Source organism: Argentina anserina, chromosome 5 (genome assembly GCF_933775445.1).
Source record: "Argentina anserina chromosome 5, drPotAnse1.1, whole genome shotgun sequence".
Taxonomy (NCBI): Eukaryota; Viridiplantae; Streptophyta; class Magnoliopsida; order Rosales; family Rosaceae; genus Argentina; species Argentina anserina.
In genome coordinates, this window is record NC_065876.1 from 8441479 (window position 1) to 8459739 (window position 18261).

At 36.7% G+C, this 18261-nt stretch overlaps 2 protein-coding genes across 2 annotated transcripts; both read right to left on the bottom strand.

The window, feature by feature from the left end:
• Nucleotides 1-3862: 3862 nt before the first annotated feature.
• On the bottom strand, nucleotides 3863-6238 carry LOC126794596 (cytochrome P450 87A3). Its single transcript, XM_050521352.1, has 9 exons — nucleotides 5953-6238; nucleotides 5519-5840; nucleotides 5280-5432; nucleotides 4906-5157; nucleotides 4723-4812; nucleotides 4557-4635; nucleotides 4364-4470; nucleotides 4136-4260; nucleotides 3863-4057 (listed from the first exon to the last, which is right to left on the bottom strand). The coding sequence occupies exons 1-9, from the start codon at nucleotides 6144-6146 to the stop codon at nucleotides 3928-3930; spliced, it is 1452 nt and encodes a 483-aa protein (XP_050377309.1). The 5' UTR covers nucleotides 6147-6238; the 3' UTR covers nucleotides 3863-3927.
• A 5483-nt stretch (nucleotides 6239-11721) lies between these two features.
• LOC126794597 (uncharacterized) lies at nucleotides 11722-15692 on the bottom strand. Its single transcript, XM_050521353.1, has 14 exons — nucleotides 15517-15692; nucleotides 15386-15433; nucleotides 15234-15294; nucleotides 14927-14959; nucleotides 14656-14780; nucleotides 14374-14508; nucleotides 13634-13710; nucleotides 13282-13541; nucleotides 13086-13142; nucleotides 12829-12997; nucleotides 12640-12697; nucleotides 12478-12563; nucleotides 12328-12384; nucleotides 11722-11974 (listed from the first exon to the last, which is right to left on the bottom strand). Exons 1-14 carry the CDS (start codon nucleotides 15677-15679, stop codon nucleotides 11879-11881), a joined length of 1425 nt encoding a protein of 474 aa, XP_050377310.1. The 5' UTR covers nucleotides 15680-15692; the 3' UTR covers nucleotides 11722-11878.
• Nucleotides 15693-18261: the final 2569 nt, after the last annotated feature.

An 18261-nucleotide genomic window follows, 5' to 3' on the forward strand; every position in this document is an offset into this window, starting at 1 on the left:
TCGCCGGAAAGGTTATTGTCTAAATTGAAGAACACAATGAAACAACACCATCGAAGAAACCTAGAATTGAAATTGATTAGAAACCATCGAATGAGAAATTAAAAGCATAGATGGATTGGCTTTGAAGAAGAGATAACGATTCTCACCTTATACTGGAAAATCGGTGGCCGGAGACTAAGATTTCGACCGGAATTGGAGATTCATCTTTCTCCTCTAATCTCCTTCAAAAGCTAATGCATGTGCTTTTTGTGAATTGAAATCGATGAAGGGAAGGGAGAGAGAGAGATTTATGTGGTGGTGTGCCTGCCGGAGTCGCCGAGACGGCGGAGCTTGGATATCGGAGCTGCTAAGCTCGGTCTCTCTGTTTTAGTCGAATGAGAAAAAGAAGATAGGAAGAAGAGAAAGAAAGATGTGCCGCATTGGCCTAAGGGTAGGAGAGAGACTCTCAATGTGACATGTGCCCAAATAAAAAGAAAAAGAAAATGTAAATAAAAAAATTAGGGAGATTTTAGTTTTAGAAAAACAATTTCTTAAAACTCAAGGACCTTTAAAAAATCATAGAGAATGAACGAGTGTCAAAAAATTAATTCGTGAACAATAGGTAACTCGTAACGACATACATGTCATTCTTTTTTACCAACATGTGATGAGTTGGAGTTTTCAAATTAAATTGAAAAAACAATAGTAGTGTTTTAAACTTACGTGTCATACATGGTGATCACATCCAACAATCGGCTTTTCAAAAATCATTTCTTATATGCAGCTATAGACAACATATTTGTGTAGTCTTGACCCAATTAAGACGACATAATTTAATTTCTATTGGGTTTACCAAAAATTCGGACGGACAAACAATATCACATCGGCTAATATTGATTGATCCCGAGAATTTTTATTCGTATAGTCGTTTCATAATAGGACAGTTTTATTTCAAAACCTAATATAAATTAAGTTATGTCGTCTAAATAACAATCACATAGTTATGTGTCGATTAATCTTGAGAATTTTCCTATGTATGGTTGCCTCATAATGTTACAAATTTAACTCAAGCATAGTATAAATGTTACACTACTTAGTGGATATTTTGGTGATCGCAAACCTTAGTTTGACGAACGTTCAATCGACACCAGCTGATGTAACCGGTATATATAGTTACTTAGATGACAATTCATTGAATTTTGGGCTTGGTTGGCCATAAGTTTCTCGAGTCAACAAAAAAACGTATGTTTTAACTAAACGGAAACTCATTGACCGGAACCGTTCAAAATTCTTTTTTTGAATTCAACTGCACACGGTGGCTCGTTAATATCATGTGGGCATGGACATGCAAGAAGCATTCAGAAAATCAGCCCCCGGTAATGGCTCCACCCATAGAGCATATTATTAGTTTTTCGGTTTACTTGAGCAACATATAGTCAAACGAGTGCAAAATTCAATGAAATTTATACCACGTGTGTAAATAAATGTAGTGATCACAGTGGGGTGTCGATTAAGTACAAGATGTTTCATCCGTATATTTACCTTATAATGTTATATAATACCTAAGAATTCTAATCTCGATTATCGACACATTAAACTATGTCGAAAACTATAGTTTAATACGTCAATATTGAACTACACATCGCGCTTAAGTATTTTCGGAATATTTTTCTAATGCTCATTTTTTATTTTTTTACGAATTTCTGAAGTTTTATTTTTGTTTTAAATGTTTTTCTAAAAGTATGTTTTTGAATTGGGTATTTGTTTTTAGGGCTTAAGGATACTTTTTCTTTTGGGAGCCCATTACTCGGGCCCAAGCCCATTTTCTTTTCCTCAAAACCCCGCTTCTTCTCTTTCTTCTTCCATTCGTGCGACGCGCTATCTCTTCCTCTCTTCGCTCTCTCTCTCTACTACGACACGAAACTAGACCACCGCCACGTCCTTGTCGGCCTCGCGCCGCCGCCGTCCGGCGAGGTCTGACACATGCAAACCCACCTTCACATTCTCCTCTCTTTTATCTTCCCTAACCATACTCCTCGATCAAGCATATACCCAAGTTTGCTCTAGATCGAAATAGGGGCAGTGAGGTTCAATAAGAGAATTTCTAATAAAGCTTGGAGAACCGGTCATCCCTTCAACCTCGTATTGGTAAGACTAGCTCTCTATCTCTATACCCAGTTCAATTCTTCCTCCAATTTCGACAATAACCTTCCTGGCGACGTCCTTAGCTGCGAATGAAGTCTATGAAGAGTCTGTTGCAAGAAGACATGAGTTTACTTGGCCTTTCATTCTGTTAACAAATCCTAGTTTCTAGGGCTGTTATCCTTTGATTTGTTTTTTTGTTAGTCAAACACGTAGCTTAGAGTTAGCTAACGTGTAGCTTCATCTTAGCATTATGTTTTGTTTGTAAATGGTTATAAAAGTTTGTTCAATAAGAAATATGCAGATTTCATTCCAGTTGTAGGGCACTTGTTCAATGAGCTTTGTTTTTAGTTCTCTACAGTGTAAACCAGATACTCTGACGGCCCCCTTCACCTAAATATTGCTTTAAACTATGAGATACATATGCGAAGCTTATCTCTTTCCAGATGGGGATACAAACTATTTAAGCTTTCAGACTAATTCGATTTCGACCATGAGAGGACGACGTCGATATAGCGATTACATGTGCAGGAGAACGTACAATTTTAGAATTTTGCAAACCGTAACTACCACGATTTCACCATTGTCACTATTCCACTAAAGACAAAAGTAACTCCGTCTGCAAAAAAACGTTGGGCTCGTGGAGAAGGCACTTAACAGAATGTACACAATTATTATATGACTTGAATGAAAAACGTTGTTTACTAAATAATAGCTAGGTCAATTAAAAAATTAATAATATTAGCTAGGATTGTCTTGTCTTGTACGAGCCAAGCCTTAAGATATAAACAGAAGTTTGATCAGTATCAAATTTCCAGCCGCCGGAGATTTGCATGATTGAGTAAAAGTGGAAAAGTCGTCCCTAATATAAAATTTCCAGTTGGATTACGATTGGCATGATTGATTGCATCAAGATGAACCGGAGACCATGCCAGAACTTCCATTATACGTCGCATACTCGCATGATCTGATAGTGCCTGAGCCACAAGTAGCTTTTCTACTGTTCATTGCGCACGCGCATCAGCTTGATTTACATACTGTTGAATCCTGTGCGTAGTTGCGTACGTATGAGTTGTATAGTAGAAGGTTGAGGTATAACAGAGTCCGTGTACGAAAGACTCAGCTTTTTAAAGGGGAAAAAAAAACTTAGTCCCACTAAAAAAACCCTAGCACCCTATCAAGTATCAACAAAGACCTGCGCCAAATTGATAATGTCATTGTTGTGATATGTGTTGATTTGGTGTGAATTGCCATTTTCATTGTCGACCACTACGGATTTTGCAATTGGGACAACGCACATCTAAGCCCACTGCAGGTGGGCCTCTCTCTCTCTCTCAGAAAATAAAAACGTAATCTGACAGATCGAACATGAAGCGCCAGGCAACACAAGCCGAAGAGAAACGCAAAGCCGATATGGGAATCCGCCGGCGTAGAAAGAAGCGGCGTCGACCTGCAGTTATGGACATCGATATTGAAGATAGTGACCCACCCACAACGATTTGGACAAAATAGGCTTCTGGGATACCAATGTTAAAACCTTAGATATGGGAGTTGATGATAAATATCCAGAACCTACAGTGTTTGAACCCCATGAATGTCTGATGTTGGAACCCTTTTTTCTTTTTTTGCTTCCACCCTTACACAAGTACACAGCTAAACATAATTGCCAAAAAATAAAAAACCAAAGTTGAAGCAGAAGCATAAAACTTTGTATGTGACAGACCCTAAACAAAATCACAATTGATTTTCATCTTTGTGCACAATTATGATGTCCATCTTTGTCTAACCATATGTCACTTTCCTGGTTCAAGCATCTGGAGTTGTTTGATGTTTGCTGTTGCTTGTATCTTCTTTCTCCTGTACTCGAATGTGGAAACCATCCGGGAATTGTAAACCCGGCATTCGGACTATATTTCCTCCCCTCAAAGCTTGCCACCTGAAAAAGTGGACATAAACAGTTAGTCTCTACTCTCTACTATACTGTTTTTGTAAGTTTGGACAATTGTTACATTACCTGTATTTGGTCACCAAGCAATGAAGAAATACAGCCATCTGCACCTTAGCAAAGTCGGTTCCAACACAAAATCTCATGCCACCACCAAAAGCCATGAAATTTTTCGATGCACTACCTGTTTCACCCTGCATTACATCTTTTTAGTACAAATTATAACTCGGATTAATGCTGTTAAGACTTTCAAGACAAATACCTAAAGAAGTTTTTTTTTTTTAAATGTTCACTCACCTCCCATCTCTCTGGATTGAAGGCCAACGGATCAGCATACTTTTGAGGGTTTAAGTGGACGGCTGGGGGCGAAACCATCACTGCCCAACCTGCTGGAATGGTATGTCCTGCAACACGTAATAGTTGCTATTCATGTTTGTGACATATTATAGTTGGAGAACTCCACACTGCATATTATGATATATGTACATACCTTTGAACTGTACCTCTCTTAATGCTTTGCGGAAGACTACTGGAACTATGTTTGCAAGTCTAACAGTTTCGTTGATGATCTGCACGTTAGCTTCGAACCAGATTAATTTGAAGAAATGATTTTGTACTTTCCATTTTAAGCACAGATAATCTAGGTGTAGACTAACCTGACATGTGAATGTCATCGATTTGTATTCTTTCCATGTAAGTTCAGAATCAGCATTTTCCCTTTGCTTTAAGATCATCTCATGCTCTTCCTGTTGTAGGCATGAGATAGAAGTATTAACAACAGGCCAGGATAAGGTATAGCAATTAGTATGGATGGAAATACTTTGAAAGTTTGTCCAGACCGTTAATTTCTGTAACACTGCAGGATGGTCCGAAAGGAACTTGACTGCTAATGTTAAAGCTAGGGAAGTTGTTTCATAGCTCGCGAATAGTAGCACAAACATTAAATCCAGAAAAATTTCTTCCGTGAGGATCGATCCCTCTTTCTTGAGTTCTTCAAGCACATGATCGAAAAAATCTATAGGCTGCTTTCGTGGCTTTTCTCGTCTTTCCTGTAGAAGGTTTACCAACATTCTCATTGCATTTTTTCTACCCTGAGAAAATGTTGAAGGTCAGCACTTCAGATTATTAATGCTTTCGATATCAAAGTTCAGTTTTTCTACTCATTAGCATTGTGCATTTATGAATGATGCTGGTGGAACAGATTTAGGATCACCTGTAAACATTTGTGATAAGCTGTTCCAGGGATATCCACAGGGAAGGAAATCAATCCTTGTATGAATGCATTGAAATTTGTTCGTAAATTCTTCTCCGAACACTTCTCTGAGTCGTAACTGATAAGTTTCTTTGCAGTGAGATCAAATATTAGCTGCAAAGAAAAACATATTTATTAGACTTCCGGCAAGATATTTTGAGGATTTCCAATGAGAAGAAGAAAGGTTAACCGGAATTTACACTTGCAGATGCATCTTTCAATTCTATTGTATCCTCACACGACCATTGTTGTAATCGTCTGAGTGCTGACTGTTCGATTTCTGGGATCATCTTTTTAAGGCTTTCAGGGCCAAAGAGATGCAGCACTATGTTCTTGAGGTACTTGTACATGACTCCATGCAAGTTACCCACATTTTGCCTCCCAAAGATCTCTGTGAAGGTATAAGGATATGAGCTGTGAAACAACTTACCCTCTTGTTGGAATACAAAATAATTAAGATCCGGGTCTGTTGACACTACTACTGATCTTCCCACCAAATTAGTTCTGAAAATTGGCCCATACCTGTAAATTGGAAAAGGCACTATACATGTTAAGACCAAGTCTTGAGAAGATTAAAAAGAAATACATGCTTGAAGTTGGACTATGATATCGGAGATTATTATAGGAATTTTACCTTTCCATCCTTTTCTTGATGAAGGGAGGAATATCAGAAGAGGTGTTGGGAGTGAAAAACTGTAAAGTCTCCCCAATAAGTGGCCATCCCATGGAACCTGGTGGAAGTTTGCCATTGCATTTGGGATACCTCCACCTATAAACCCAATGAGTAATGCTTATAACAACAAATGCTGCAATGCATAAAGCCCACATCTTGTCAAACTTTGAGTTCAAGTTTAGAGAATATATTGAACAGAAACAACTTTAGATTACTATAAACGTGAAAGGGTTCTGAGGGGAGAGGTGGTAAGAATAGACAGGAGTGAGAAGGAAGTGCTGGCATGTATCTGATCACCATTCAATGGAAGATCTTCTTAAATAGAGAAGCCAGAACTTTCAACTTGTCAGAAAGTAGTATAAATTTTTGAGCTTCTCCTTTGTTTTGTGAAGTTGGTCGCTCAAAATGATATATAATTAGATAGAGATAGAATATGATATCTTAGAATAATTCTGTCTAGAGGACACTAATTTCCCTTTGTCAACGCATCTATAATATTGTGTTAAAAGAGAGAGCCTTGCATGACTGTGAAGCTTACTGGATGCTTCCAAATGTTTTGAGTTAAACTTAAGCCGAAGAAGAAGAAGAAGAAGAAGCACAAGGCAGAATTCAGGCCCTTTTTAAGGAGATTTTGGAGGAACAGAACACTTCCCTAGATTTTGACTAGATAGAGGTTCAAAGCATGTGTCTAACTAAGCTTAGCTAGGCATCTGAAACCAACTCTAACCGACCTTAATACTTAAAATGTCAGGAATCTAATTGGGTTTTTAGTTTTTTACTATAACATCTGATATCTTATCAGTATCTATGTTAAATACTACAGTATCTATATGAGGTGATGCAGTTTCATTTTTGTTAGAATGAGATATTTTCCTAGATATTTGCTAGATGTTAAACTTAGTCTAACCCTGTTATGTCAAACTCTCAATCTTAATACTTACAACAAAAGGATCCGAAATGGACTTGTTCTTACTGCTTATTTGCGTACATCAATGGAAATTTGAAATGGAGTGTTTTACAGGTGCTTACAATTATCATATATGCTTTCGTATGAAATCTCATTTCATAACGGAAAATTTCAAGAAGTAGGTGTGCTAATTGCTAAGCTAGTTAACCCATTTCAAAACATAGAGCACCACTCCGCCCATTGAGCCAAGCACTAATTGGTAATGCAACGACTACCAACACAATTGTAGGTATATAGGTCACTGTGGATCATGATCCACAATTATGTGCAATTACATTATAGAATGTCTAGTCTCATCTATCTGTCTCTATAGGAGGGAAACTTGAACATGAAGAGGAGTAATGTTTTCATGCCAATTATCATCACAAGTTCATAACCGGACCGAAAATGTTCAGAAAGAGGGTGCGATTTACATCAAGATACCTTAGACGACCCCAACTGTGTCATAAAATATTATATATATATATATATTAAAATATCTAGAAATGAAGATCATAATTAACTGGAACTAAAGCATGCTTAAGGCCGAAAACATAAGCTGCTTGGAGATCCTCCAACTTTATCTGCAGGTTGGTACTTCTTCTTTTGACTTTTTAGAATCCAATATTCTGCTACCTTCTAAATTAACATACAAATTTTCAGATTGCTATACAAGATTGAAGATACAAAAAAATCAACAATGACGTACACAGGCTTGAAAGGTCTCATACTTTACAGGTTATAAACATACTTCTGCTCTATAATAAAGAGTATAATAGGTAAATCTATAAGATCAAGACCAGCTTATGTTTTCTTAAGAGCTTTTAAGTTTTAACTATGGCCTCCTGTCTTGTTCTACAAGGGCAAAGATCTGGTGGTAGGAACCCAATCAGAAAGGTCCATTTGTTGAGATCTCCCAACATTACTTTCAAAATTTCAATTGTATTAGATTATTAGGTGATACCGCCCTCAATATTGTCTTTCAATTTGACAATGTAGGATGATTGATCTGGTCGGTTTATAATTACAGGCTGGCAATACATTGTTTTTGTTCTGACTAGCAATAGGAAGAAGATCAACTAAGAATGGTCAAGCGTATGAATGTTAATTAGAGCTGGTAAACTATAGCTAGGGCTCGTCATTGTGTAAGACTATTAGATAATGAATGGTCATTTTCTCATATGACATGATCATAATAACATAATGTTCGTCTGCTTCATTTCAAACTTGAAGAATTTTAGGGAAAATATATTTCTTAACAAGTCTACATATGATCTCAAACTTGGAAGTACTCTGAGTCTCTGAATATGTTTCAGTCAAAAACATAGTTTTGTAATTGATGCTTAGGTTTTGAGTAACTCGAGAAGGAGAGTATTGAGGAGCAAGAAGGTGTGCATGTTGGCCATTGGGAGTATATTTATATATATACTATGAGTAAGTGGGAGTAACCAATTAAGCAACATCAAGAATATGAGGGATGAGTCAATTGCTAAACGGCCGGCCTCTTACGGTTACCAGAGGTTGGTCGTAATGATCAGTCAAACATGTCCCCTAAATTATGCCAAGACCACGAGCCCCCTTTTGAGATAGGACTCGAGTCTTACAAGCACCCAATTATGTAGGGTAGTTTTACCTCAAAGTTCTATCTTTCTATGTAATGTATATGCAAGTTTTAGTACTTCAATTTCAGACGTGCCACACTGTTGGAAAATAAAAAAAATAAAAAAATAAAAATTTTGTTTCAACACACACATACCAAATGCAATAAGTAATTAAGTCTACAGGTTGTGTGGTTAATATGTTGAACTTATAGTTTAAGAAAAGAATCTTGATGAACTGTGGCAGATGGTTCAATAAACAATCCTAAAGCGAATGTGTGAAACCCTCACATTCTTTGTTCGAATGATGAGTTTTTACTTGTAATTGCTGAAATGTAATTAAACAACACTACGAGCTGCTTTCTTATAGTTGTCCGGCTCTTAGTAGATTAGTGATCAATTGAGCCTAAAACTTCTTTGAGATACCGCGATGGCGCGATTAATCCCAAAGCATTGTGTCAACATAAATAGTCTTGTCTTTCAAAGTAAATCTGACAATAGTTTAAAGAGAAGAAGAAAAAAGAATGATTGTGCTTAATTAATCTTGTATACATTCGTGTGTGTAATGTAATATAAAATTTCTTCTGTCACCTCGGTTTGATTATACTTCGACATATTACATAATTAACAAGTGATTATAAAAGCTAAATATACTTTGTCCACTAATTAATTTATATTTTCTGTGGAGCTCCTGCATGTCTAACAGCCGGGAGTGAGATACTGTGTAGAAGATTAATTTAATCCATAATGACCACATTAGTTACAGTCTTTGCGAACATGGCTTCAAACCCAAGTAATCAAATGTCTTATTATTCTTCTTGTGGAGATTATGCACGTAGGTTTATAAGAGTTTAAACAATTTTTTCCATAATCATTTATTTTTAGACGTAAATCTAAGATCACTTTATCACTTCTCACCACTCACAAACTAGATGCAGACTGCACCCTTCAAATACAGAAGTTAATTGATTGCTTAAGCAGTCCCAATAATTTACAAATCAATGAAGATCGAAAATGTTTTACATAGTTCGATCTTGATTCATCTGCCTAATATGTTTGTCTTAACATATCAGCAAAGTAAGTCTAGCTTCTTTGTCTCAGACCTATCAAACGAGTACCAGGAAAATAACCCTGGCCTGGTGTATATTGTGTTCCCGTTGCATGAATGTTGTCTCATCCCTTGGCATGTATAAAATGCTCTCAATGTGTAATCACCTCACTTTAATTCATAGAATCTCATATCTTGCAATGTTTTGGAGTCCCGTAGTTCTTTAAACTAGATTTCTTGCAATAAAAAAATCCGAACATTAACCTAGCTACGTACGTACACTTATATTTCCACTAAAATTTATTATTGCGTAAAGATATAAAACCATCGAGGTAAGCAAGCTGAGGAAAAGTGGCCGTGACTTATGAGTAGCTAAATTAAACTAAACTCATGAGCTTAGGGAACATGATTGACAACCCGGCTGGTAAGGTTTAAATTACAAAGGTTGCCTTGTAGAACAATCAACTTGATAAATTTCTATCAAATTCATGAATTCAATAGTTTGTTGATTCAGCTACTGAAGGCCGGGCACATGTTTTATCACTTTTATATTTCTTGAGAAGATTCATGTCAGGTTTTGCTTAACCCTGACCTTAAGCCTATTAAGTTTACACATTAGACTGGATTCATTTTGACCAAACTGCAGACCAGTAGAAAGTAGAAACATTTATATATACCAAGAACACAAGTCATTAAGAACAAAAGTAGAACTGTAGAACATGTTCCACATAAGGGACAGCCAGGAGCGGAGACGAAGTTGAAAGTACAAATAAATTGTGTAGACTATTTGAGATAGAATACAGCAGCCAGTTCAGATGGCTATTTGGTCTATTTGACATCTGCGAAATCATATGTTCGATCCCTCGTGAAAGCAGATTTTCATGTGGTTTTGCTATTCTCATCTGCTTCTTCCTTTTTTCTTTATTTTTTATTCTTTATTCTTTGGTACAATACTACAAACTAATTTCATTTCTAATTTCTGCACTTCACTTCCTTTTTTGGATGAAATATATATTTCCCAATATTTGCTTTTATTTTCCTTTCTATTAGTTGAACACAAAATCTAAAATATTTCCTTATCTATTTACACTTCCATTAGTGTTTCTTAAAAAAAAATCCTCTCATAAGCATTCCTTTAGATATTGGACCTTAAAGAAAAAAGAGAAAATATGTATGGATGAATTTCAATTTTTTTTTTCACCGCTAATTAGTCTAGACGGATCTGGGATCCTAGATCTGCCACTGGGAACGGCTAGAGTTGTTTGTGAATATAAAGATAGATGAATCTTGCGATCAAGTTTGTAGATCATAATCGTGGCCTAAAGGCTTCAATAAACAGCTTCTTAGTTTAATTCTTAGTTTTGCAGTAGAAAATTGGAAAGAGCCATTTCTTTTCAAATGTCATGACCCACTAACCAAGGTCAAAGAGTTGACTTGTTGGGGGATCAAAAGAGTTGTGGAAATTTCGATAATAATAAGAATAAAAAACATAAATTGTGGAGCGTTAGCTATTCATGACCTAGGCAGTGATGAACTGAAATCCCCCCACTATTAGTGGCTAAAATCTGGATATATGTCAACTTACAATCCAACAAAGACATGAGTTTTGTATTCAAGGATGATAGAACTGGCTGATGTGGCCATTCTTGCCAACCTCATTTGATCCATTTTGAAACGAAGTTTAAGATTTGAGTTGAAAGGCTGTAGAAAATCTCCAGCTTAATTTCATTGAGATTTTGTTCTCTACAGCCAACGAAAATATAATCAAGATCTGCAGAAGAATACAAGATTTTAGAATACAATGAAGCGCACAAAGATACGCCTCAATCTAATGATTCCCAAGTATATTCATTTCAGAAAATAACGTATCCCATTTGTCTCAAATGGAATAGACATCGTCTCCAAACACCAAGTTGATATATATGTAGTCCATGCAATTTTCTCTGATATTTGAATTGACACATAATTTTCTCTAATCAAGACATCTACTCCCACACAAGATAGAACCAGATTAGCCGAGCACTATTAACATCTCAAGTATCATAATGACAGGTCATTTTCTTTCTGTCCCGGCCATACAAAACCTCTATAATCCCCACCTTTCCACCAAAAGGAGGAAACAGAATAATAAACCACCCCCCCCCCCCCACAGATACTGATTGAATTTTGTTCTGAACAGGGTATTGACCTTCCGATTCATGATCACCAGACAGAAGTTAAAAAGGAAGTCTGTGCTGCTAGGAATATACTGAGAAGTTGGATGATTGGAAAGAAACTGCATGCTATAGAAAACGATTAATCATAATCATCTTGAAGCTTTGCACTTGATAGCTTTCTCAACTTCCTATCGTGATTGAGCATTGCACTTACACTCTCAACCACCAAAACAATCTGCACGATTCAGAAAACAGACATATTCAGAGGAATAAGACAACATCATGACAAATGAATAGTGAGACATCGCTGGCAAATCAGTGACACTGTCACCCAAAACTATATAAATATATGATGTAATTACTGATCGGTCAACCAAGAATCCAAGATATCACATTTTGCAACGTAAATTAGACGCTAGGAATCCTCACATCAATACTTTTCAAAACTCTTTCTAATGATTTGTTACTCTATTCATTCAGAGTTCCAGGAAAATCCACTATCAGAGAATGGAAGGTAGATCGTTTCCCTATAGAAAGCCCTATTCCAGATACCATATTCTCTTATGTTTATATGGAGAAAGAACAAACCTGCAAACACGCATAAGCCATCGCAGTCGCAAAGTAGAAGTTTGCATTTCCTGTTCCCTGCATGTTAAAAAAAAATCATTATCTACAAGAACCTTAATAATGAGAATAACGTAATGAAACAACAAAAAAACTCTGAGTGAGCAACCATACCCTCCATATCCATAGGTTGTGCATCACAGGGCTAAAGAGGGAAACCCCAACATAAACACAGAACAGGAAGAACGAAAATTTCATTTCTGCACATAAAAATTAGAATGTTAAAATGTCAAATCATGTCAGATGTACAGAAGGGGCAACAAAAGGGGAACCTACCTGACAGTTCATGAACAAACCAGCCCAACAAACCCAAGTACAGAGCTGAATCCCCAACCTGACATAATAATAGGCAAGGGAAGAGCAAAATCAGATTCCCTAGATAACATATATTCATAACAAAGACATTCACAACTTAAGTTTGAACGCCGGTTAAGGTACAAGATTCTGCAGACAATGAGAACTTACAGATGGGTAAGACTTGAGCATTGAAGAGATTGTTATGTACACGAAAGAAAGAAAGCAGGGGCGGTGGTGCAGCCGTATGGCCAATGGGAATATCATAAAGAGAATATTCATATGGAAAACAATCAGGAAGAAATTTCTGAAAAAATCAAAGACCTCCGCAAAGAAATACCTGCATCATAATATAAGATTGATCAAACTAACACCCCTCAATAGTATAACCAACAATCTGCTTGCCATACAGGTAAGAAGGTGCTTACCATAAGACACCTATGTTTGGAGACAAATCCTGTACAGTTAGAATGAAACCGTACATGCTGCAAAATCCAGCCACAAATTTAGAAACAAATTTGATAATAATTCAACAAATAAGATAACAATTAATAATTAAGACCAATCTCTCTCACTAGGGAAAGACTGACATTTTTCTTAATACACTCAATTTCTGGGGGATACCTTGTAAACATCTCCCAAAGACCTCCATATTGTTTAACAGATACGCTGCACAGAAGTAACACATAGACTGACCACAGAACAGTCCACAATAAGAAATGCATGACATGTCTCCAAGAAAAGAGATCGAGTAGTTTTGATCGATCAATGACTTTCTCCTGTTGGCAACTATCACTTGAGGAATTTTCTTCAACTTTACCATATCTTTTCAGCAAGAGCAATTTCCTAGGAGTATCTGGACCATTACCTAATAAGAGAATAATCTGTGATAGAAATGAGCTACTATATGCACAAGTGGCTGAAACACATAATTTACATGAAAACTAACACAAATAGAACTTAATAGATGACATACTGGAATAATGAGAATTATAGGGTAAAGAGATAGGTGTGTTGCCATGACCCATCCAAAAGCAGCCAAGGGAACCAATCCTGCAATCCATCAAAAGAAGAACATCAACCATCAAACAGAAGTCAGGCGAAGTCCACAGGCAATCTAAACAAAAGAAAATTTTTTTTTAGATACCATGTTAGAGTTATTGTTGAAACGTGTCCAGCATATATACAGAATCTGGACATCATTATCTTAAGTAAGCATCTCCACTCTTAAACTTTAGGCAATCCAAAATTTAAAGTTCTACTTCTGTAGTAAGAAATTGTACATAAGTAATTCTGTTTTCACAACTAACAAGAATATAAAGGCAAGTATGTAACTCTTCATTTGTTTCTCTGATAATGTGTTAAATAAATAAATCCTTCAGAAGTTTCTAAAATCTAGGTTTTATATGCATTTATAAAGGCCTATTACTTGATTCAATTTCAGCCGGATAGTGCACAAACTCGTTATGAACAAGAAACTTTGCAGAAGAAAGCAGAAAATTAGGAACAGAAGCAAAAGAAGTTGTGCACACAGAAGCAGGTGTGTTGCATAGTGGAAAGGCAAGAGCAAGAAAAGTAAACTGGATATCAACATATAACAAATGTATACTATTTGTACTTTATTTTTCCAGGGGGGAGGTATTAATATTCAATTTGAGGAAGAACCTAAAAAGTTCCAGAGAAACATTTTAATCACCAAGCCTAAAACGTTCTTACGTTTACATGCTCCATATAGGGCCAACATAATGGCCAGATTCTCAATTGGAGACGTTGACAACCCCACACATGCAGCTATGGTGAAAGGGTTCCACAAGTAGATTAGAGCAGCAATATTTCCCGAAGGTAGGATCTCTGAAACAAAAAACATGACCAACAATCAGCCAATGAACAGAGCTAGAGCAGTATAACACTTTGTCGGTAATATTTACATGCAATAAAAACTGCCTATTTGTAACAGCACTTAGAAGAAGGATCTTGCTATTTAAACGAGATAATTACCCATGGTTTCTGATATAAAATCAACATCTAGTGATTTCAAACTCTTCCTATATGCAATCTGAAGAGTCTGGCCAGTAGCACGAATAAGCAATGAATTCAATATATCTGCAGCCACAAAAACCAAACTGTATCCAAAAATGTATAGGTATCAACCGTCTCACCACATACCGATAAAAACATAAAACAACGAGTAAAAAATAAGCGACACTAGAAAGATCTGTGACACATTTGACATGAAGCTTTATCACATTAAGCTCGTGAATCCTAATACCTGCATAGAAGATGGCTCGGCTGCCCGTCAATTCTGCACCACAGTTAACAGCATTCATTAAAACTTCTACACTTACTTAACTAGCAATCATTACATCAAACTCCACACAAATTTTCATAACACTCGACGTTGAACAGCCACTGACCAACCGTAAACAAAAATAATGAAGCAATTCGAAGCAAGCACGCATTATAAGCCTCTTAAAACCAAAGAACATGTCCAACTAACTGAAAACACATAGCCTAACCGAATCACACACAAACATTCGCAATGCGAAAACGAAAAAGCTGGAGAGCTTGGAAATCACCGTTGGAGTGTGAGTGGGCCGAGGAGAGAGAGTAAGAGAGGAGATCCGTGGTACATAGATCCTGCGAAAAACCACAAGTTAAAATTAAAATAAACAAAAAATTCCAAGTCAAAATTGGAAGAGAAGTAATAAGAACAAGTGAGATGAGGAACCTGCGTAGGGAGACATGGAAGATTGCTTCAGCCAGTATCCTTCGGCCACTGAAAAGAAATACAGAGATTGAGAGTTAGAAGGTGAATTGGGAGATTGGGAGTTTTAGAGAGAGAAGGGGAGGGGGAGGTACGGCGGCGGAGGCTGGTGAGGGGAGTGGAGACTTCAGGGCGGGAAGAGAGGTTGAGATTTTGGGGGAAGTAGATGAGGATGAGTCTGAATAAGATTGATGCGGTGACCCATGTGCAGAACCTTGCTTGCTTCTGCTTCGTCTTCTTGGGGCTCTGCTCCTCCATTTTTGTTCTACTGTGGCGAGGTCAGTAGTGAGGTTGCACTTTTAAACAGAATGAAACGACGGCGTTTGGTTATAGGTGAAAAATAGGAAAAGAAAATTAGGGGTGGGAGTTGGTACCGAAACTGACCATCCCGTGCCGAATACCGTTGGGTCGGGACGAATCGGTAAAATTTCTTCGTTTTGTACCGAATTTAATACCGAAATTTTATAAATAGTACAGTTCGATATATGTATAATTCGTACCGAATGTATAAAATATATTAAATCTATGCATTTTTAATGTTTTCTTTAGTTTTTTAGGTCTATATTGTACTTTTAAAGACTTAAAATATTAATTTACATTAGCTAATAGTTATAAATAGATAGAAATACATGTAAAAGTGTAAAATTTTACTGAACCGAACCCATCCCGAATCGATATGTACGGGTTTGGTTCGGTATTAAGTTTCAAATTTACGATCCCGAACCGAAACTAAAATCGAATAAATTATCAGTATCGACCGAATCTCAAACCGAACCATACTGGTCCCAGCCCTAGAAAATATCGTTTAAGGACATCTTCTACTAATTGACAAAAAAAAAAAGACATCTTCTACTACTCTCTCTCATTTAAGGACACCATAATTTATTTGTTGATTTTGTTCACATAAAGCTACTTTTACATCAGCAGACAAATATGGTATACTCAAACTACCTAGGCTGCATGGAATCAAGTACGGGTACGCGGAAGCGAAACGTTTGGAAACACGGATGCGTTTTTTTTTTTAATTTTTAGGAAGCGGGTATGTTTTGAAAAACGTCGAAATAAAAATTATATATATATAATTATAAATATATATAAATTATACCAAAAATAAATATAATAACAAAATTTTAGTGTAAGTAACTCAAATTCTTAAATAACTTAGTGTTCTACATTCGAAATAACACAAATATAATGAGAGATCTAGGTATCAACAAGAGGGAGTGAGGGTCAGCGACTCAACGAGAGGTCGAAAATATGTTGAAATAAGTCATTTAACTCGACGAAAATATGTCTAGCCCTTCATTTTTTAGAAAAAAAAAATTAAAAACTCTTATTTTATCGGAAACTCACGTTTCTAAAACACTTTTTTTTTGGAAATGCGTTTATGTCGCGGTTCCGCTTTAGAAGCGGGAAACGCACTTTGCCCCGCGTTTCCGTGCTTCCTAGCAAACTACCCTATGTTGTTTTTTTAATCCCAAATTCGTCTCTCAAATCCCCAATCTCTCTCTCTCTCTCTCTCTCTCTCTCTCTCTCTCTCTCTCTCTCTCTCTCTCTCTCTCTCAAAATAATAGAGTTAGAGATTTCTTCAAATATCACCGTCGACCATGTTGGCGTCGGTGCTGTCAACTAACTCCACCTCTTCTTCTCCCCCTCCTCCATTGAGTGCTACATATCCTACAACTAATCATGTGTCGCTGACCAATGCCATAGATCTACTAGTACTTCTCCGACAACCAACTCTACCATGTCTCGGAGGGAACCACACGAAGGCGTTGAGGTTGTTGAGGAGTCATGCCAGGGGACAAGAATTCGGCGCTAATTCACCAATCCATGGCACTATGTGCGTAAAAAATCGCGGCGATTATCGACGACTCCAACGCAAGTCAATAGCATTTGAGGAACACGGCGGAGCTGACGCGGCGGGCAATGGAGCCGTCTCGTGGAGGTTGAGACGTCGCTTGGATCAAGTTTGGGAGTTGAGTTGATGAAGGTGAGGTTGAGGAGGCCGTGCATGATGAAGGTGAGGTTGTGAATTCTTGGTTGTTGGAATCTATAATTGCCAAGTACGTAGCTCAATTGAGATCTTGCTTGAGAATTAAGATAGGAAATGGAGAAGGGAAAGGAGGTTGGTGATGGAGATTTGGGGTAGTGGCTTTTTATGAAGGTGAAAGTACCTTTAATTTGGGTTAGTAGTAACTTTGTGTAACTGTAAAAGTAGTTTTTATGCAGCTCATTAGTAGTTTTTCTTTGTATAGTAATAACTTATTTTTCTAACTAGTAGTTTTTATTCTGCTTGCTAGTAGCTTTTTGACTCAATGATAATATTTTTCTATGTTTATGTTGGTATGTTTTTCAAACAATGATAGTATTTATTTAGGTCTCTAGTAGTTTATTTCTAAATCATTGACAATAGCTTTAAACATTGAGATAGTATCTTTTTAGTACATTGTTGAGAAAACCACTACAATATCGTTTGTTGCTTATGATTGTGTCTTTTGTTGCTATTAGTAATAGCTTTGTTTGACAGTGATCGTGATAATGGTGATAGTAGTTATAGCGTTGTACGATGAAAGTTTTGTTTGTCGTTGGTAGTAGGTTTTGATGGCAATGATAATAGCTTTTTTTTGTTTGGTAGTAGCTTTGTTTCTCATTGATAGTAGTTTTAGTAGACAATCATATTAACTTTTATTTGGCTTGGTAGTAGCTTTTGGTAGTAGCTTTTGGAAACTCGTCGGATGTTGCCAGAAATCTCATTGTAGTAGCTTTTACTACAAGTGGTAGTATCTTTTGGTGCTTGTGACATTATCTTTTCTAACATCATCAGAGTATGCCGGTGT